The 21,776-nt window shown below is 37.8% G+C and overlaps 1 protein-coding gene across 1 annotated transcript in view; it reads left to right on the forward strand.

Moving 5' to 3' along the window:
- CRIM1 (cysteine rich transmembrane BMP regulator 1) overlaps positions 1 to 21,776 on the forward strand; it is a gene marked incomplete at its 3' end in the record, with an annotated part of 189,569 nt that overhangs the window by 134,494 nt on the left and 33,299 nt on the right. The window contains exon 8 of the mRNA XM_081997721.1: positions 13,790 to 13,918. Within this exon, the coding sequence (XP_081853847.1) occupies positions 13,790 to 13,918 (129 nt within the window). The remainder of the gene's footprint in view (positions 1 to 13,789; positions 13,919 to 21,776) is intronic.

Here is a 21,776-nt window from a genome sequence, read left to right on the forward strand (position 1 = left end):
ATATATAAAAAAAGTCGTTTTCAAGAAGCAGCTTCAGATGACTTTATGAGAAATTACTTCAGCATGTGAGACTTAACAATTTAGCTTGCAATAATAATAAATAAATAAATCCCTGAGAAATTTATCAGTCAAGGGTACCAGTAAACTTCTTGAAGTTATGTTTTAGGGCATAAAACAAGCTCAAGGCTGTTAAGCCTTGTGATTAGCAGCCTGAATAAAAATATTTACATATATTAGGGATCAAGGTATTACCAAAATGGAAATTTGTTAATTAAGGAGACTTGTTTGTCTTGCTGAATCTGTTAATGTTTTTCTTTGAAAGCCTGTGTTAAGAAAATCCTAGAACATTAGGAAAAAATAATAATCTGTTGGATGTCTGCATACTGTGTGTTTTTAAATTATTTTTGAAAAAAATCAGTGTTTGAGCTGATGGCAGCAGAGACTTGTGCATTAACCAGAGACTTACGGCCCACCTCCAAGGTCAGATAGCACCATGTGTCATAAGATCTAAATCTCAGATTAATAGTGTTTGTTTTAACTTGGAGTTTGATGCATGGGTAGAAAAAAGTACTGTGTACTTTGTTTGCAATACAGCTATTGCTTGCTAACCCACTAGGCAAAGGGCTACTTAGATCTCTGTTCTCTGGTTTTCTCCTTGTAGTAGGACTGAACTGGGGAAGTATGTATGCCATGGGAAGACAGGCTTTAAAACATTGCTTCCTTTGCACGTCTTACTGTCCTGAATTTTGGTTATATAGTTTTAATAACAACATGGTCCTGTCTGAAATACTGTTTTGTTTCTGTCGCCGTTCAGCCAGCTGACATCTCTGTTCTCTTATCCAGGTGGGCTGTGTGGGTTGATGCTCCTTGCACTTTTTAATTAGCGTCTCACTCATTTTCCTAAGGGACATTTCTGTTGACAAGGTTCTGCTTCCAATACCTGCTGCGTTGTCAGTGACCTGCAAGGGATCAGGGGAGAAGAAAGTCCTGGCTGGGAAGTTGGCTCACAAATCAATCCTTTGATTTTAATATTGCTAATGAAAAAAATGTGCAACATGTTTAGTGAAGATCTACAACCAATAAAATACATTCCGGGCACAGCTTTTCCTAAGAGAACTTAAAAACCTTCAGTGTCAGCCATATGATGCTTTTCTGCATACTACCCCGTTAAATCTGCATATCTGTAGCTTAACCTTACTTTTGCAGTGTAGTGTATGAGCAGAAGCGTCAACTGAATGGAAGCTCAAACATAACTAATGTTGCACAAATAGCTTAAACCTGCTGTCCTGTGCTCTCCCGTCTGTCCTCCTTTTTTGCCATCCTTCTGCATCTCTTACCTCCTGCTGTTCAGCGTGGAAGACCAAAATCTGTATCTAGTGTGGGCTAAGTTCTGGGATCACTGACATTATATAGTATCATATTTTCAACTATGCAAGTTATTCAACAAAGGAATTCAAGGCAGAAAGCAGCGTAACTTCATGGTATGTCCAATAAGTAGGCAAAATTAATGTAAACCTAGTGGGTGATTTTGAGATAGTAGTTTACTAGTGATTGTAAGGATAAACATACCTCATTTTACACTTTTCTTTTGAATGGCTTCCAGTTCTCATGCACATCTCAACTCATGCTGTAAAATGTTCAATCCGTAGAGAATATACCATAGTGAAATAATGTTCTGTTTGTAGACCAGTTTAAAATGACTGAGTATAGTAATTCCGACATTGTATTATACAATTTTATCATGAATATACTTTCTGCTGTTACACATATTGTATGTTACATTTCTTAAGCCGCAGCTCTTACTTTTTGCCTGAACAACTTCACTTTTTTGGGACTAGTGCGGAATGTAGGGAACAATTATTTTTCTGCTAGTATCCCAATTATGCTTCAGCTCTAAAGTAGGAAGAAGACTGATGCCTGCTGAAAACTATTATTTTTGTCAATTTAGTTGCTGATGGACCAATTCAAGCCCATACTTCCATTTAAAAATAGGCCTTAGATGAAGGATAATAAGGCAGACACTTCATGTGCTTATCACTATTTTTTAAGTATGCATTTATTTCTCATCAAACTTCTGTTTACATGTAAAAAAGATGCAGCTTACCAGTGGCCAGGTTTATTTGTGTGAACTTACTTTAAGCATGTCAGCTATTAGCTCTTTAGTATGTGAAACAAAATATTTAGTCAAAGGTGTTTCTATGACTTATTTTGATTTGAGTGTTGAAGAATAGAGTGATTTGTGGGATATGAAACTGATGGACAAATTCTAATCAAACCTGCCTGTGGATCTGGCATGGCTGAAGCTCATCCAGAGTAAAGGGTTATTAGTATTAGTCACTTCTGACTTACCCTGCTCTGTTGTCCATCTAAATGCTGCTACACCTTCAGTTCTGCCAATTCAGTTATTTCCTGGCTGGTTTATAATCAGTTTCAATGAAAGGAAATATCTATTCCCATAGGTAAGTTTGCATTCCTGCAGCTACATAAGAATAAAATTGTTCTTGGATTACATTTTCAAAAAATTTTGCAGTCAGAGAATCAGCTGTAATGTACTAGAAACTCTGTGAACACAGGCTTTTGAAATACCAGCACAGTATGTCAGCATACAAATGTATTCAGTCTGAATTTACTGTGTTCATGGACTGAGCTGGAACATTCCCACTCCCCCATGAAGAAAATCCTGGTGTTCTCACTATCAGGTGCGAGGATTGTAAAGAGTGAAGTTAAACAGAGATAGCTGTTCACAGCTTTCTAAATGAGAGATCAAGGAGTAGCAGTTGTGATGTGTAATATTACCATATGGAATTCATTTGTATCCATTTTCCACAGTAAACCTTTTAATGCTTCTTCACACGCAGCTGTATACGTATCCATAGTGTATATCCTGTATGTGTATAATGTAGCCCACAGGATACACATTCCAGAGTTGATTGGACAGACAAATTGGTTTGAAATATATAATTTTCTGAATGCTTGTCTGGGGTTTGTTGGACTTGGAGAAGAGGGGAGCTGCACACCCCTTCCATACTTGAATCTTGTCCACTAATGCTGCTGGTGGAAGGGGGAGGGTGAGTGAGGTGCTCAAGATGCTTTATACTGGAGCTCCTGGGGAACACTGGTGGGGAGGAAGAGGCAGGAACATGGGGTGAGTGTATGGAAGACAGGGGTAGGTATGGGTGTAGCACTCCAATGCGATGGGTTTGTATGTGGATTTAGTCTTCAAATCTGTGGGCAGCCTTTCCTGAATTGCATTGTAGTTGATATCGACTGGTATCTGTGCTGGGTCCAGCTCTGATGTTTTCACTAGCTCAGATTGAAGCTAAATTTACCTCTTCTACAGACAACTATGCTAAAAAGGGCAGCAAGCATCTTGGAGAACAGCAGATGAATTTGTATGCTTGTTTTAAAGGAGAGAGTTGGCAGAAAACTGTTGACCAAATTCAACAAGGCAAAATACAATGCACTACACTTGGAGGAGATTCTTCATGACTCCTGAACCAGAGTAATTGTTAAATAGCAGTTCTCTGCGGGAAATCTGGTGTTTAGAGGGAAAGAAGAAGTTGAATGTGGATTAACAGAGCCTCAAAAGGGCAAACACCATGCTGAAATTACAATCGAGAGTACAGTTTGCAAGACCTGAAGTAATCCATTTTGCTCTCTTTCTTATGGGTGGGTATGTCCCTAGCTGACATAAGGAACAAGGACCTACTTTCTGGACATTGATCCTCTGAAAGTGATGCAGGCAGGCTGGAAAGAGTCATAAGGAGAGCAATGAGCACAGGCCAAGCTTTGTAAAACATGTCCTAGGAAGACACACTGAATAAATTGGGTTGGTTTAACTTAAAGAGAAAAAGATGAAGTTGGAGTGAGAATATACCAGTCTTCAAGTGCCTAAAAGGTTGTTGCAAAGAAAAAGATAGGACAAGAAAGAACGGAATTGAATTGCAACAGGGAAGATGTGTTTCAGAGGAAAGCAGGAAGTTGTTGAGGAAAACAGAACTCCTCCTCTGGCATGTCATGACAAAGATTGTCTTTTTGATGCATGCAGGGCATTGCAGTTTGTATTTTCAGCCTCAGTGAAAGGACATTCGCTGACGAAATTGCATGTGTAACTGAAAGTAGTAATAGTAATTAATTCATGTGTAGTTTTCAGTGTTTATGCAAGTCATGGCAGTGGCTCACCAACATATAGCTGCTGGGTTTTTTTAAGTAAACGCCAAAGTGATCAGAGCCCTTTTGTCAAGACCTCTTGTTACAGAATGTCTACTCCCATTGCTTCTTGCCAGTTTTCCAACACAGCAGTGCCTGTGGGTTGTGCTGGGCCAAGGGGTGTGTAGATAAAAGCCCAAGGTGTGAGCAGGGAGCTGGCTAATTGAAGGCGAGTGTGTGTGGTGGGGGAAGGCAGAAAGCAAGAGTTGCTGATAAGGCATGAGGCTAGAGACAGAGGCACCTTGAGACAGTGTAGTGTGGAGGGGAAGACTTTCCTTCATCAGCCTGTCCCCAAACTCAAGCTCTTTAGTCGAAGCAGCTTTTCAAGGCAGGCACCTCATTTCACTGATGAGAGCTGAGAAAAGCAGACCCATCGTGTTCTGTTGATCCAACACAAAGAATTAGTTTTAAGCTTCTGATGGATGCTTCGATGTAACTTCTATAGCTGCTGTAATGACATTGGTCCGTTGGGATTTGCCTTTGTTTGTTTAATGGATTATCTATTTAGTCTATTTTTTCTTTCTTTGTTTTCTAGGCTGTCTTCATTAAGAGCCAAGGCTTAGCTAATCATGCTGGCCCTCTGTGCTTTCCCCACAGTTTTAGAGGCAGTGGTTTCTTGCAGCACAAGGAAGTCTCAAAGAGAACCCATTTCTACAGATTTAATGAAAACAGACAGCTAGGTAGAGGGGAGCAAGTGATTTTTCAAGTGCCATAAGGGACTGCAAAATTTTGGCATGCACTCGCACTTCTTTAGACGCAGAGGTTCTTCATGGGAGCTTGTCTGTGCACCTGTCCCATTGGAGGCAACCAGGTCCACTGGCAATCAGGTTTCTGTTAGTACTGCTGTTTACAGAGCTGCTTGCTTCTCTGTTGGGCTAACAATTGTTTATTTTCTAAATAAAATTGGTGTGGTTTAAGTAGCAGTTCCATTTTTAATGAATTTTACCAACAAACAAGTGAATACTGGAGCTTAAAACAGCTATTTAGTGTCAATATGTAATAGCATATGAATAGCACCAAACAAGCTACAGTGATAGAAATAACCCTGTTTCCCTCAGCCCATCTGCATCTGTGGGCAGCCATCTGCAAATTGGAATAATAGTTGGGTTCACAGGAAGTAAACATTGGGTTGGATAGTATGAAAATACCTGATTTTTTTTTTAAAACAAGATACTAAATACAAACGTTTAGCATTGACACTGATGCCAAAAATGTCCTTTATGAAAGTCTATGGTCACTTCTGTTCCCTTGCATCTCCCAGAGGCTCAGGCTATTCACAGGGAAAGCTGCAACCCTGTCCACTGATACGCAGTATTTGGTTATCTTGCAGTACGTCCTTCTGTGTGAGAGCCCTCAGGTACAGGTGGCAGGGTGCCAGCATCAGCTATGAATGAGAAATTCAGTGTTAAACAAAATCCCCTCAGAGGATTTTCGTGAATAAGGCCCGTATTATTTTGCTGTCATTATGGCTGACACTTTATCGTCACAAAAAGAAATTAACATTTTCATCAATAAAGGGCTCCAAACTCTAGCTGAGATGTAATTCAGTTCAGTTCCTTTAGCATGTCCAACACTTCATTAAGTAAAAACAGGCGGCAGAGTCCAGTGAAAAGAAATTTGATTCATTCAGGATGAAGTCAGTGGTGGTGAGCAGTGTTCACCGGTGCAGGATTTGGGCCCAGAGATCTCCTTGGAGCGTGAAGTATAAGTTATTGTTCAGCAACAGCACAGTACCTCTCAACCAGCCTTTTCATCAAAGTCAATTAAGGCATGCAAACACTGTGCTGTAGAGAATTGGGCTTACGTTTGCCAGATTATGATTTAGTATAGTGGTTTTAGACAAGGCAGCTCAGGCTGTTGAACCACATAATCCAGGGTATAATGAAACCTACTGCCAATGAAAGTCTCTCTGAGTTTAAGAAAGTTGGGAAGACTATGCTAGTATAAAAAAACCTTTTCCTAATTTTCAATGATTGATTGTTAAGTTCAGTGGAAAACTGCTGGAAGGATAACTACCCAAAGACTCCTGATGAATATATATCTGTGCAGCTAAGGATGTCTCGTTTATAAGGGACCTTATGGATTCTCTAATTAATTCGTTTCAGTGCCTATAGCATTCATTGATTTGCCCCAGATACACGCTAATTTAGTGTGTTTGCTCTATCTTCACCTAGTAATGATAACTGAATGGACTTCTTACCTGTTTGGACATTTTTTTGATAGGCAGGTTTAATTGATTCTGCTTTAATAAAGGTGATTATTTCTTAGTGTCACTGCATCTAAAATTGTCAAAAAAGTCTCATCAGTATTAAAATATATTTAAAGGGTATACATGCCTGTTAAACCAAAACCTGGAAGAATCGATTACAACAGACAAAAGTTTTTAACCTTGCATCTTGGGAGTGGAAAGTTTGGGAGTATTTTGATTGCATCACTATAAAAAACCCAACCAAACAAACAACAAACCATGCAGCTTTGTTTTTTCTTCAGTTTGCAACAATAAAAAGTCTTGGATTATAATAGTTACTTTTGAGGAAAAATACATATTTAAGTAGTTTAAGGTAGACAGTATGAGTGAAATTTGAAACAAAAGCCTGCCAAACTGAACTATGTGTTTGGAAGTATTGGTGAATGTATTTTCAGAGTTATTGGTGACGTTAGGAAATTATCACGTCTTAAGTCCTTGCATATATTTTATAAATAGTTATGTGATGCTGAATCGTTGAAGACTGATAGTTAACACAGATAGCTAAATGCTGGGGAAAAAAATCCTGCAAGGCATTAGATATTTCAAACCCAGGAAGGAAATTCTCTTGCCCAGGACCGATATTTTTTCATGTAATGAACTGGAGGGGCGGAGAAGGCTGGAATGAGAACTATGAGGATGGAAAACATTTAGTCACTCTTGGAATGATATGAATGTTTTTACAGGAAGCTTAAGTAAACACACATGCTGCTGCTTAGTAGGCTGCAGTTAACTTTTTTGGACAGCAGACAAAATTCAAACGAGTATGCAGACTCAACTGAAAGGCTGTTGAGCAGCACACCCTTCAGGACCAGATTTTAGCCAGTTATCATGTAAAGCATTAGGCAATCAGTTAGACTGCTGTTCACTTTTTTTTTTCTTAATTTTTACAGTAAATGCTTGAATGCACTGATGCTTTATTTCTTTAAGTCAGTTGGTGCTGGTTTCGTAGGATTAGAACATCTTAATGTTTTTAGCGATAGTTTGTGTTATAAAATACTACAGAAGAGGGAGCTATTTCACTTTCCCCTATCACAGGCATGTTCTTTATTATTGATGTTAGAGGTTTTTCTCCATGTGTAGAACATGATTTTGACTCATTTTTTGTTCCTTTCCCAGAAAAGGTTTTCATTTCATGCTGCTGATGAGATGTTAAGCTTTCTAGAATCCTCCTCTGTTGAGCTTGTTCTTTGTACATGGCTAACACTTTCTCCAAATATCCCAAGACCAATCACTGCAGAATTTAAATGTGCTGTTATTTTATATGACTTGTTCTCTTGGTGGTTAAAAATAATTGTAAATTAAATGTTTAAACTTCAGAGAGTTATTGCACTGAGCCACAAATTCAAGAAGTAAGACCTTTATACAATGTTTCTTACTGTTGTCCCTCCTAAAAAAACCAAAACAAACAAACAAACAAGTACAACAAAACCCAACACACACACCCGTAGTTAATTATTGTTAAAAGTATTGGAAGTATCAATGGGCAGAACTTGGAATTACTTTATTTGTTTTCCCATTTATACTGAAAAGGGGATTCTTTTATCATCAACACTTCTGGTCTAAAGTTAGAGAGAACATACATAGTGGTGCTCACAGGTGGGTGTAGAGTTTCCCCTGTGCTACTCACTGAAAATGTGTTTCCATGTTTCAGCCTTTTTAATAATGTGCACAAGGAATTAATCTGGTTTATCTGACTGTCTTTAGTTAAACTGTAGACTGGTTCACATCAACAAGATGGGAATATGAAAGAGGAGGCTGAGCAGCTGTAGCGCTGAGCAATGACGCTTACAATCCCACTTCTCATTCTGCAGTTGTAACAACACAGTCTTCACGCTTAAGTTTACGGTTATTTTTAGGCCTGGTAACTTCATTGTGCTGTGTAACAGTTACCTTGGTGTGTTTGAAAAGTTCATGTGTTACTGTTGGTACGAACTTTTATGTTGAAATCATCTGGATTGTAATTTAGCCTTTTAGAAGTACAAACGCTTTTTTGCATGCATCTCAAGGCCTTGTCCCAATGAAGTTTTGAGCATTTTGAAGGATGGAGGTCCCACAACCTCTCTACGACTCTGTCGTAGTTTAACACCCATGTGGTTTAAAAGAAAGAACAAAAAGAACTTGCATCAAGCTGTAATTTCCCGTGTTCACACTTGTGTTCGTTGCCTCTCATCCTGGCCGGGGAACACCTCCAAGATGAGCTTGGCCTTGTCATCTTTGTACCCTCCCTTTAGGCAGTGGCAGACAGCAGTAGGATGGCCCCCTCGCCCTCCTTCTCCAGGCTGAGCAAGCCCCGGTCCCTCAGCCCCTCCTCGTACGCCAGCTGCTCCAGCCCCTGACCCGCGCGGTGGCCTGTGCTGGGCTCACTCGGGTGTGTCAGTGTTTTGCTCCTGCTGAGGAGCCCAAAGCTGGACACCACTCCAGCTGTGGGCTTGCAAGTGCTGGACAGAGGGGAAGCATCATGTCCCTGCACCTGCAGGCTGTGCTCCTGCTGATACGGGTCCCTCTTGTTCTTCACACAAACCAAAACTAAATGCTTGGCGCTCTCCTAATGCGTGCAGCTTTGCCCGTAGTCCAGTTAAGTGGAGTCGCTCTTTGTTTTCTGGTACAAATTCAAGGGCCAGAGTTCATATTTTGAACAATTAAGGGTATGGTGGGAAGATGGGTATAATTTTCCATTCTGGTGCTATCCTTAGAGGGGTTTTTTTGTTTGTTTTCTTTTACATTAACTAAAGAATTATGTAAATGAAATCTCCAAAGTTAGAAGGAAAAATGAAATCCCGAGTGGTTAATTTTTAATGTTCAGATAAACAATAGAAGTCAGCAAGATTGCAATAAATTGTCTCTGATTTTTTTGTTTGTTTTGATTTGTTTTATTTTCTAGGGCTTCAGCAATCAATGGTAAATTTTAGTTTTCTTTCTCATCTTTTTCATAATTTTAATTGATCAAACGCTGTGTATAATATAAATCTAATCCTAAGAAACTCTTTTTTCCCTGGTCTTACGGAAACATGGATGCATCAGTTTCTCTCCATTTCTGAATATTTCAGCTGAGCATTATCTTAAGACCTCAGTACTCATCCAAGTATAACAAGATCTGTGTATGATGGACAGATCAACCATCCTGTGTTCTTGTGTGTATATATATGTAGTAATGCACTTTTTTAACAGAAGAAGACTTCTGCTGTTTGTAATACAAGGCGTGTCAGATCACTCATAGGAGAAATGGAAGGTCTCAAAAACCAGGAAATTGTAGAAGAGAGAGGCCTGGGGATTGGTTTTGTTCATATTACAGAAGTATCCTGGATAGAATACCAGTGAAAATATGGTCTTATTCCACCTTGCTAACTTTTTTTTTCTTCTTGTGGTGCTCCAGGTTTTTGTGTTGGTGTTGCTGATGTAGGCTCTCCCTCTTCAAGCTGGGATGAACGAGATTCAGGGTTTTGGTCACATACCGTAATATTTTTCAGTAGACCAGTCAGACTGACGGACCACCAGTGGCTGAAATATCACTGTGGATTTCAAAAACTTTGATGTTATTTTTAAGTAAATGACAGTATAAAAAATTAATTCAAAGATTTTTTTTTTTTTATCAACTTCCCAGCTGACAAATTAATAATCCTCTGCACTGAAGTTCACCATAGAAAGTATCAGTCTCGGAGAGAGTATATGGAAACAAGATGTTTTAATAGAAACCTGCAGTTAACCTTGTATATAAGCACTTGACATCAGCAAAATCTGTGCTCAATTAAAAAATCCATTGTTTTCATCCAAACTCCTCAATCCCCTTCTCTTTATTTTCTTCTCTCTTTCTTTCTATGGTATAGCTTATTGTTGTAAAGCACACAGACAGAAACAGCACCCGTTTTTCCCAGCCATTGTCTGCGCATTTGTGCACTGGATCTTTCTTCAGCCGTTTCTACCAAGAGCAGCAGTGAAAGCCTAGGTCAGATCGTGCGGTGGTACATGCTTTTTCAGGCTTAGCTACTGCTTGCCTATTCAAATAGCCAGAAGCCTGGCAGAGCAGAGCTGGCTTTATTTGTTGAGTCTTGTCTAGTGAAGTGAAAAGGGCTGATATTTTTTCTTTTTTTTTTCTGGCTGCATTTTTGCACATGTGGGGGTAGGGAATGAAATTATTTCTTTTGTCCTCTACTTGCAGCTCACTGAGAAGCAGGCATGCATATAAAATTACTGTATCTCAGGGCTTACCTTTAGGGACAGGAGGGAGAAAAAACGGATTTGTAAGCTTGTCTGGAAACACCGAGGATGTTGAGAGTGGACGCAAAAGTGGGAGGTAACAGAATAATAAACACAACAAATAGAAAACTAACAAAAACCTTTCAAATTTAATATAATTGCAGTTTAATTTTGTCCCTTGAAAGAAATACCACATTACTGGATGTATCAAGGGGGCAAAAAAATTGTTGTGTTCGAGTGTCCAAGACACAAGAGCATCAAAACAAAGAAGCATAGCGTTGAAAAATCAGTGCAAAAACAAAACAGAGACCTGCTGGTTTTTTTTCCTAGATATTAAATTATACCTGCAAACAAAAAGAAGTTATCTTGAGGGGTGAACTTCAATGATGGGAGGTGAAGCACAATCCTGTTTCTCTCTGTTTAGTTTACACCCAAGTGGATCAATGAATACTAAACTCCATTTCAGCTTTCAGTGAATTTTTGTGGGTTTTTTAAAGTACATATTTTTACCTAACTGTTCTGTACTCAGATGCTAAAGCTACAGTCTCCTTCAGTTCTCCAGCTTGTGTTACTGTCTGCGAACTTTGCTTTGAGTAGCGTTAATGATTCATATGATTTGTAGTGGTTTTAACTACCTGTGAGTATAAGCATTGCTGTAGGTTTTTTGAAATTTGAAGCATAGGGTTTGGGCTGGCTGGCCAGTAACCTGAATGTATCTTCAGGGTAAGCTGAAGGTTCTGGTCGTTGGTATGTTTAGGGTATTTTGGGTAGAGAATGCAGTGAGGTAGGAAAGGAAGTTTTCAGCACCAGACGCTAAAAATCAGTTTGTTCGCAAAGCTAGTTTATATACTTTGAGTACTAAACAGATGGGATTAATTAATAGAGTTTCTGGGATGTATAATATTATTGATACATACCAATATGTTCTTGATCCCTAAACTAATGGCTTGTTGAAGTCGCAAATGTTATATATTAGGCATGAATATGATTTAGTCAGTTTACTGAATGAACTTGAAAGCAAATACCAAGAGTTCACGAAGATTAAAAGAAGTCTAGTTTGAGAATCCATGGATTCTAAAATACATTGCTCATTATGGTTACGCTTCCAAGCTACACGTGCAAACGCAGAGCTGTGAAATGAGTAATTTACAGAAATTTTTAAATCTTTTATTTGACTTGCAACTTAGTAATCTATATTAAACTCTTAGAAAAAAATCACAAGTTTTAATTTCAGTTAGAAGTGCTTTGAGGGGTCTACAGACACACAGATGCCATTGTCCAAATTTCTGTTTGCATTTGAACAAAGCTGTTGGTGGTATTTTGTATATCCATAGTGTGTGTGGCTAGTTTCCTACAGAATTTATACAGGCAACAGAATTTAAATGTTATTTTGAAACTTTCAGCAAAGTGAGGAATCTGAACCATGACTTCCAAGATAGAAATTTGAAGTTGTCTAACTTAACTGTAGTGCCTTTCGTACAGTTTTTCCCTCCAAACTCTGAGCTTAGCTGACCTAATTTAAAAAGGATTAAAAATGTTCATCCATTGTATAAACTGTTGTGAAGGGAAGAGTAGGGCTGGGGAGAAGCTATGAAAGCTGAAAGTTGTGAAAGACAATGAAAGCAGAACAGCATATTCTCGTAATGGGATAATTTTCACTTGACTGGAAGGCATGGGTGCAAAAGCTGCCTGCTGGAGATGGAGGCAATAGGCACAGGAATGTATATTTTGGTTAATAGTGTTTACTCCTAACAACTTAATGTTGAGTAGTATTTCATCATCAGCCTGAGAGTAAAGACTAGCTGCCTTTAAGGATGGCAAAATCTGCCTTTCAATGTATTTGGTTTGGGGATGAGGAACGGCAAGATGTGGCCACCTCCAGCCCATGAAAATGTGCATGCTGTATAAAACCTGTTATGGTTTATTGCCCTGATCGTTAGTATACCGTTTCTCCATATTTTCACAATTTACCAATTCATGTATTGGATCTTTTTTTTAAACGTAATTTCCTTTTAGTCTTCATTTCTTGAGGTGGAGGAACAGGATAAACCCAAACAATTGAACGGTGAAACGAAAGCTTACAGTTAGTTCTTTAAAAGTTACGCAATTTGTGTTTCCTGAATGCTTAGTTTAATGTTAATAATGCTCATAACTATAAATCTGTTGATTCTTAAGTGCTTGAGTTCTATGAAGAATAAAAGATATTCAGTACAATACTAAATTAGTCTCACAGAGCAAAAAGTCAGTCAGGAAAAGATAGGTGTTTCATTACATTCAGGTGTGTCCTGTTCTATGATGGTAGTGGTGAGGTTCCTTGTTGTTTTCATAAGTCTTTGGGTATTATTTTATTCTAACAACTTTCTATACTGAAATACGTTAATAATTCTGGCTACCATATGTATTAAAACAAATTTCATACTCCAATATACTTAAATGGTGTCCAAAAGTAAGTATTATACTGTTCATAAATACCCAATAATTGGCAATAATATCCTCAACTTCAAAAAGCATAATCTGGTACTGTGATATACTGTAAGAAGTGATGTTTTCAATGAATAGACATGTTAAGTGGTTTCCAGAGATCTTTCACACGCAATGTATCTTACATTACCTTTTGGTATTCAGAGTCTCTTCTGCTTTAAATTTCAGTAAAAGTTATCCTACTCACACAGAGAACGATTTGATCTAGAGTCACATGCTTTGATTTGCAGCTTGGGCGTATCAATCAACCGAGCTTTGGAGAAAGCTCTGTTCAGTTTCTAAAGTAAAAAGAAAAAAAGTTTTGATTAAATACTTTTGGAGAAAAGTGGGTAAAATAAGTATTTTACATTCAGTTTTAAATTGCCTATGCAGGAAAGCTGATTTCATAGTAAGCAAAAAAAAGGTAGTAACTTCTTCCTGTTTCAATATTTTAGAAATTTTATGCAACTTTATACTGTTTGTGATAAGTGTACATCACTTGAAAACAAAGTCTGTTTCTTGTATTGTTTCAGAAGTACCAAGAATGTTCATTACTCAGAAACAAAATTAATTAAAAATTATTCTCTTCACTGTTGCATTGTGTATGCCTTTTTGTGAACTTAATTAAAATACTCAAGTAATCTCAAATTTATTTGTTTTATATTTTCTTACCTTCAGAACCAACATACATCACAATAGGTCCACCCACCTGTGAGATTCTGGTGAACTGCACTTTGACTGAAAAAGACTGTATATATAGTTTCAAACTGGATCAAAACGGTTGCCGCATTTGTCAGTGCAAAACTAGTGAGTATGCAAAAACACAGTGGCTTCTACCTTTTATATCAAGCTGTATATGAAAATGCTAGTACAGATTTTTTTTTCCATTCGTAATGTTGATTATATGTTGTGTTCGTATGTGTGTGCTTTATAGTTACCCATCTTTAAAGGATAGGTTCCTGATTTCTGACATTGCTTGTTTGCTTGCTTAAAATGTGTTTGGAGAAAAACATAAAATGTCTGACCTCAGGTGAAAATTAACAGCTAGGAAGAAAAGGTAATAATTTGTGACTTAATATTCACTCAGACTTTGAGAAGACTTCCACATTTCATTTCCCTCTGTATATAAAGAGTTTAAGAGCATCTAGGTTTGTGCACTTCAAAAACTCCTATTGCTAAACAGCCTATTTTCAACTTAGCTTTTTTCCCTCAAAACTTAGATTTTGAGGATAAATGCTTGAAAATTGTATGCCTGCAGGGGGTATTTGTATACAAACATATCCATCTAAATTTTATTTCTATAGCATATTCTTAGATTTATATTACACACACACACACACACACATATATATATATATATATATATATATGAAAAATACTTTAGTTAAGATTTATACAGGCTTTAACATCTATTTCTTCCCCAAGGAAAATAGTTGTGCCTTGTGAGAACTTTGTGTGTATCGATGAAGCAGCAAAAATGTACTTTCTGTATGTGTTTCCTTAAGAATTCAATGTTTACAGATGAAATATAAAGCAAGGTCAGGTTGGTTGTTGGAATTGCCCAACAAAGGACACCTGTAGTGTACTAGTCTCAGCTGCAGGACGTATTGCTCTGTCTGCCAGCCCAGCCTAGGAGTGAGTTTAAACTCTCTTTGTAACTCTACTGCAGTTCTGCAGCTTCCTTGTAGCCCCTGAGGCTTTCACAACTAAAGTATTACTCCGTTCCTCTTCTTTTGATTTCAGTCTGCCCCTTCTCAGCCACTTTCTAAACCAATATGACTGTTTTAGGGGTCCCCAGTGGAAATGGTCAAAATAAAACTCTTAATTGGTACAAACTAAAGACTTTTGGGATTGGATTGGTGTCTTGTTTAAGGAGCAAAGAAAAGGGTTTGTCCTGGATCTTTCAACTTTTTTCTGGGGCAATATGCATTTTTTTTAATTTCCGTAAGGTGAAGGATGAGACATCTTAATAACAAGGAAATACATGGCAAGCAATAATGTCATCATGGTAATATAGAAATAATACCTTTGATTACAAGTTGTATTCATGGCAAGGACAACTTTCTGTAGATTGTGTCCAAGCTATCACACACATGCCTTACTTAGTCCTTCCAAAGGACAAAATCAGAAATGTTAAGTTCTGCTTTGAACAGTGTAATTTGTTTTTTCCTTCTTTTTCTATTGTTGTTAAATTGACTGGGGATTTTGACACAAACAAGAAGATGGACATACTCGGCAAATTTCATCATCTCTGCCTGTGCTTGAAGTCCTTCCCTCCAGTTTGGTGCACAGGAGACCCATCACTCCAAAGGATCATTTCTTTTGTCCTAGAGTACCAGATTGCACGCGTTCACATACCACATCACAGGAAGTATCTGTTCTTGCTTGGAGTGTTTCTGATTAAATAGTTCTTAAGAACCTATTCAAGGCAATTTTTTTCTTGCCAGATTTGCTTGAGATTACTTTCATTTTGCAGTAGCAAATTGCCTAGAGCAAACTTAATAGTCTCATTTGTCTGTCATCTTTTTTTCAGTTAAATAACTTGAATTGTAGATTGCTCAAAAATCTTCCCAGTCATTCAGAGACAGGAAACCTTTATTTTCTAAAGTAGTGAAGAAAAATAACAGCTTGGAAGTCTTCATGACTTGGTGGTTATCAGTCAAAATGACAGAAATAGAATTTTTCTGTCAAGTAATGTCTCTCGCTTGCAAGGCTCTGGACAGATGAGTGTGTGAGCACTTAGAAGAAAGGAGTTTTATGTCAAATATGCTGAAAACGTACTCGGCTAGTTCTCTGCGTTTTGAGATGCTGCATATTTTCACATCCAAACCAGTTTAAGTTGCATCTTGGCTCTCTAAGAACATGAGAATGTGTATTATCTTCAGCTCAGGTAGACTCGTGTGTACTTTTGGGAACATCTCTGTCTTTATACTGCACCCACTTGTTTCTTGCTGGTCTAAGCTGCTCGACTGAGTCAGACTTAAAGTGCCTGAGTAAAGGAGGCCCGCACGCCCCCATTACCATTTGAAGTCGTCATATCTCAATTCTACTATTCTCTTTCCAATAAAGTTTCCTTTTATGGCAATTTCTTTTTAGAGATCTCTGCTGAAGATTCGTTATACTTCAGTCTATTTCAGCCAAAATAAAAGCAAAATGACAAAGTGGAAGAACGTTGAGTAAAGCTGTAAATCGTTCCTCATTATTTACTTTCATTTACATTCCTGTAGCCAGAAGTCAGTACAACAGGTTTATATGAAATAATTATCTAAGTACGATATCATGAAACTTGTTTGGTGCTTTATTGTAATTTAGTTTCAAGTTTATCCAGCTTGACTAAAGCCAACTACAGAATGAGAAGGAAGAAAGCAGCAAATCATAACATCACTAGAATACAATTTTAATAGAAGCTGTTTACTTTGTCCTTTATCCTTCTTCACATTTTTGCAGTGAATACAAAAAGATGCTGTAACAACATGCAGTGAAATCATAGACGCTGTAAAGTAAAATAAAATAAATTTTAAAAAAGCAGACCACAGTTGTAACAGAGGGAGGAAGAAAATACCACTGAGCAAAGAGTGAGCACAGATAAATATGGGGGGAAAGTTCCAGTGAGTCGAGATGGAACCACAAATCATGAGGGAGAAGGAGTGATCATACTGACTGGGAGCATATGGAAGCCAAAGCAGCACTACATGAGGATAAAAAGAGAAAAGTATAATCCAGGATATAAGACGAACCACTACAAAATATCAAGAATAAAACTAAAACAGTAGGAAAAATATGAAATGCATTACCAAAAAAAAAAAAAAAAGTAGTAAATAACAAAAAAATTGTTACTTGTAGGGTGCAGCAATCGCTATTGAGTTTGGAGTCTCTAGGCCTTTGCTTTCATAGGGAGCACTTGCAGTGGATCAGAGTCTTTAGGAGGAGGAGGAGTACATTAGGGGAATGAAACAAGACCAGCGATCGCCGCTCTGTGAGGCAAGACTCCTATTGCTCTAAAGAGGACTAATGGGCACATTGAGTAATGCCTGCTGATTGCACTAACGTAGGATTTAAAATCTGATAGTTGCTTCTGGACACTAAAGCATTCCTCAGTGAGAGTCTGCAGTGAGGGCCAGTGTTTCATCTGGCCTTGTCTGTACCTTGTTTTATATTCATGAAAAAGAAAAAGCCCTTGAGATCTCCCCTGCAACTTAGACCGTAGCGTTTTACCCCAAATGAATTGAATGTGAAGTACTGTTCAGGGTATACCCGTGAGCATGTATGACTTCAGTATTTTTTTTAACTTTTCAAATCTTACTAATATTGAATTAAAGTAAAGCATTGCTGTCAATTTTAAAAATGGTTTGCTTCATTTAGAAGGCTTACCTTTGCAGTTTCAAGATGCAATTATCATGTAATTTCATTAATTCCAGACTGCTTATGGAGACATGCAATTGTAGAAGGCTGAGACAAGTCATTTTCCTTGCACATCGTAGCGTGCCATTGTCCACTTCCACCACGTCATCGTCTCTTTTGTCTGTCAAAGCAAACTATGAAATCACTATTCACAAATGAGAAATGTTGGTATATTATGTGTTTGCACAGTTCTCTAGACATAAAACCAGCCCTTTCACACAAACACAGCCTATATAGATACAGAAATATTTTTGGAAGAGTGTTGATACCTTTTCCTTAAATGAGAAGAAAATGTATTCTACCAGGGAGTTAAAAAGGAGGTACTATCATTCACTCTATACTGGCAGACACCTGCAGCGTGGACTTCAATATTCTGGCGAGTCACACCCTCTCCCTTTATAGCTCATGAAGCGGAGTGGAATTCCAAGGTGGAATTTGGGGTTGGCAGTGTGGGACTTGGTTTAGTGGTGTAGCCATTCAAAGGCAGGATTTGAAGGTTTAAGAAAAGTTAGGTAGGAGCATCTATGGACTGTCTATAAATAGCAGTGGTTAATGCTCTGAAAATGTGTGTGGAGGGATGATGGGAAAAGCCCAAGAAAAACTTTGCAGGGATTACAAAAGGAGAATACATCTCAACTCCTCTTTTCTGTGTGTTAATCATTTAGTAGTTAGAGTTTGGGGTGGGTTTTCCTAACATTGCACTTTTCCTAGACAAAATTTGAATATTTCATTCCTTTATTTCTGTAAGTATTCAGGGATGAGTTCTGAACACTTCAGAACTCCCTTAGTTTTAATTTTGTCCATTTTGAATTAACATATTTTATGTTTATTTTAATATCAAACTAAGGTGGGACAAATAATCACATGCATGCTAATCACGCAAAATGTACACTTCAGACAATGCAAAATTCCTGAAAATAGTAAAGTAAAATAAATTATGTAACACTTTTGTGTTTTAGTAACAATTATCTCCCATTGTTACCTTGATTTAGCAACAAATTCCATGGAAAAAAATTAGAAAAACAAAGACAGTCCAAGTAGTCTCCCTTAGTCCAAGGAGAGCACATCTTGGAGTTTTGAATAATTTTGTAGGCATGGCAGAAACAGGATGTTTTATTATCCTTCTGCAGTGACGTGAAAGGGAATAGCTATTATATATTACACCTCAGCTAATGAAATACAACCATGGAAAATTGGGGATGAATCATGTTTCTTAAAATTTTAAGGCTTAGATCAGAAAAAAGTACATATTCTAAGTAGAATAGAAATACTAACTCTAAGTACACATGTGGAAGATAGTGGAAATGCTCCCTGAAGAGAATGGAATTATGATGAACTAACTACTCATGCCAAATAAATATTATCTGTCTTTTCACTAGAAGAAAAGTCTTTGGCGGGTATCTCTGAAGATTACAACAATATATTGGTTTTACTAATGTAAGATAAGAACTTCACTTGTCTTGCCTTGTAGGAAAAAAAACAAGGTTTGTGGAAGCTTGATCATTTTCTAGTAATTCCACCTTTGAGATATCACTGCAAATCCATTTTCATGAAGTCATGTGTTGTATGTGAATCCTAGCTGTTTAGAGCAAGTATACAAGCAGGTAATTTGCCTCAACGGACTCATGAGATTATTTTTTTTAAACAGGGTTTTCTAGCATCACAGTGCCCAGTCCCTTCATTTTTACACAGCTATTGTGAATCGTGAGTTAATTCTAACGAAAGGAGGGAGGGTTAGTGTGGATCTGTGGAGGCAATATATTCAGAGAATTCCAGTTACTGATAAGTAACCTAGTTTTCTCCTTCATAAATTTGCCTCCCCAGATCCCCACCCCTGAAGATTAACCAGCAGTAGCAATCCACACCGAGAGGACGGCTGAGGAGTGCTTAATTATAAAGGTACTGTGAAACAGTTCTCCTGATATGATCTAGCCTCAGCGTCAAGAAAATAATGATGGTAAAGGTATGTAGCTAGCTTTGTGTAGCAACCACAAATTTTCAAAAAATGGACACCGGCCTAAGCCAAGTTGAAGTACTGACATAATTCTTGTCAAGTATCTATTAATATTCTCTGGCAGTTATTTTTTATCCGTGAATTAGACGATTGAAAACTAAAAGTATTTCAACAGGCTATGCATCTCTAGAATGCATTTTCAAAAGTTTTTGGACTAAGATGACTTTCAGTCTTTACAGTACAATTGTCAATGTGTCCATATGTAAAATAATCAATTGGAGAAACATAAATATCCCAGTTTAAGAGCTTAGAGTTTTTTATGTGCCATACATATGCTAGAAGAAGGAAATTGAGACTTTTTTTTTAAATACGAGTTAGCTGGAATTACAATCAAGCTATTAGAAGTTCAAACAGAAAACCTTTTTTAGACCTAAATATGCAATTCATGCGATTGAATTTTGCTTACTTTTCAGTTTGATTTGTGACCAATATTTTATAACACCCCAAATATTCATAGGTTCATGCAAGATGGGGATGTGAGCACTCTGAAATCAGGAATAAATCATGCATCTGATGGTTTGAATTTAGGCCAAAGATTGTGATTCCTTTTGAGATACGTTGCCTCTGAGATACCGTACCTGAGAATAAGAGATTGCGTTGTATCTGAAATATCTGACTGCTGAGTAAATCCTTACAAATGCAAAGATTGCTAACAATGCATATCCTGGGACAGAATTTTGTTGTTGTCTTGTTTGCAGGGTGGGCCCTGGACTACAGTAGGTCACATTGGTATATCGATTGTCTTACATGCTGGTTTTGGTACATATCTTTCTTTCCTTTAGCAGCCAGTAACTCATTCTTAGAAGGATCCGACAACTTTTTAAAATAAGAGTTGATGTTTGTGTTGAGAATAAGATATGTAGTGGAGAAGAGTTTTAAAACACCAGATTGTGTGCAGTGTGCTGTGTAGAGCCTCACCATATCTTGGTAATCACCTTTTCTTAAGACAAGACTTTCTTCTTCAGAGGGTCTTGTCCCATCCCCTATATCCCAGACAGGTTCCTCTTAAGGAGTATCATGTTCTTTGGAAACTTTAATAATTGTTTTATTATAGTCTGTCTGTATGAAGCTGTTTGTGAGTTGGTGAAGAAAGTGGGAGAAAGAAACCACTATATTTAAAAGGAGTTGATAGACAATGGGTGACCAGCCTTAAAAACCTTGGTGCTAATATTTGGTCATTAATAAATCACAAACGTGTTTCGGAAGACTTAATTCATCTTCAACTGTTTGTTCCCTTTTTGCTTGTTTTTTTCCAACAGCATCTTATTAAATGGATCCAAATGAATCCGTTATCAGTATATAATGTGTTAAGTTGTTGCAAAATACAAAACAAAGTGTTCGTTAGAACTACAGTGTTTAGAGCAATAGCTTTTGCCAGTATAGTGAGGTCTAGTGACAACTGCCACTAGAAATGTGGACCTGTTGGTAGCTGACTTTGCTGCTGCTTTTGCAGTCATGGTTGCACATGAAGAAAACTTCATAGTGTTGTGTGGGCTGGATACACTGCTCTAAGTATTTGGTGCATGTTTGCGCTCAACTGAGTGTTCCTTCTTAGCAGGAGGCTATTTTGACAATAACACAATCATAGAAACTTTGGGTTGGAAGGGACCTTTAAAGGTCATCTAGTCCAACCCCCCTGCAATGAGCAGGGACACCTTCAACTAGATCAGGTTGTTCAGAGCCCCGTCCAACCTGACTTTGAATGTTTCCAGGGATGGGACATCTACCACCTCTCTAGGAAACCTGTGCCAGTGATTCACCATCCTCATTGTGAAAAATGTCTTCTTTATATCTATTTGAAGTCTACCCTCTTTTATATTAAAACTGTTACCTCTTGTCCTATTGCAACAGGCCTTGCTAAAAAGTCTGTCACCATCTTTCTTATAAGCTTCCTTTAAGCACTGGAAAGCTGCGACAAGGTCTCCCCAGAGCCTTCTCTGGCATCGTTGGTTGAGGACAAACAGCCCTTCCATGGTTATTGTCCGAGCCTTCCGCTGTACTTCAGTTGAAATTCTTCCAGAATTTTATGTGGTATTTCAGCTAATGTCTGTCCTCACATTAAAAACTAAGTATTTGTGGTAACGATAGTTATATTAGCCTGAGACATTCAGGAGCACATTAATCTTTTTCTGAAGTCGCAGCACCTAGGTATCATTCTGAAATCAACCAATATCCTAGGCCTGAACTCTCAGCTTGTAGCACAAATTCTTGTTTATGCCCTATGGGTGGCACATTTTCAATATTACATTT

This window comes from Phaethon aethereus (assembly GCF_964289735.1).
Source record: "Phaethon aethereus genome assembly, chromosome: 3".
In the NCBI taxonomy this organism is placed as follows: domain Eukaryota; kingdom Metazoa; phylum Chordata; class Aves; order Phaethontiformes; family Phaethontidae; genus Phaethon; species Phaethon aethereus.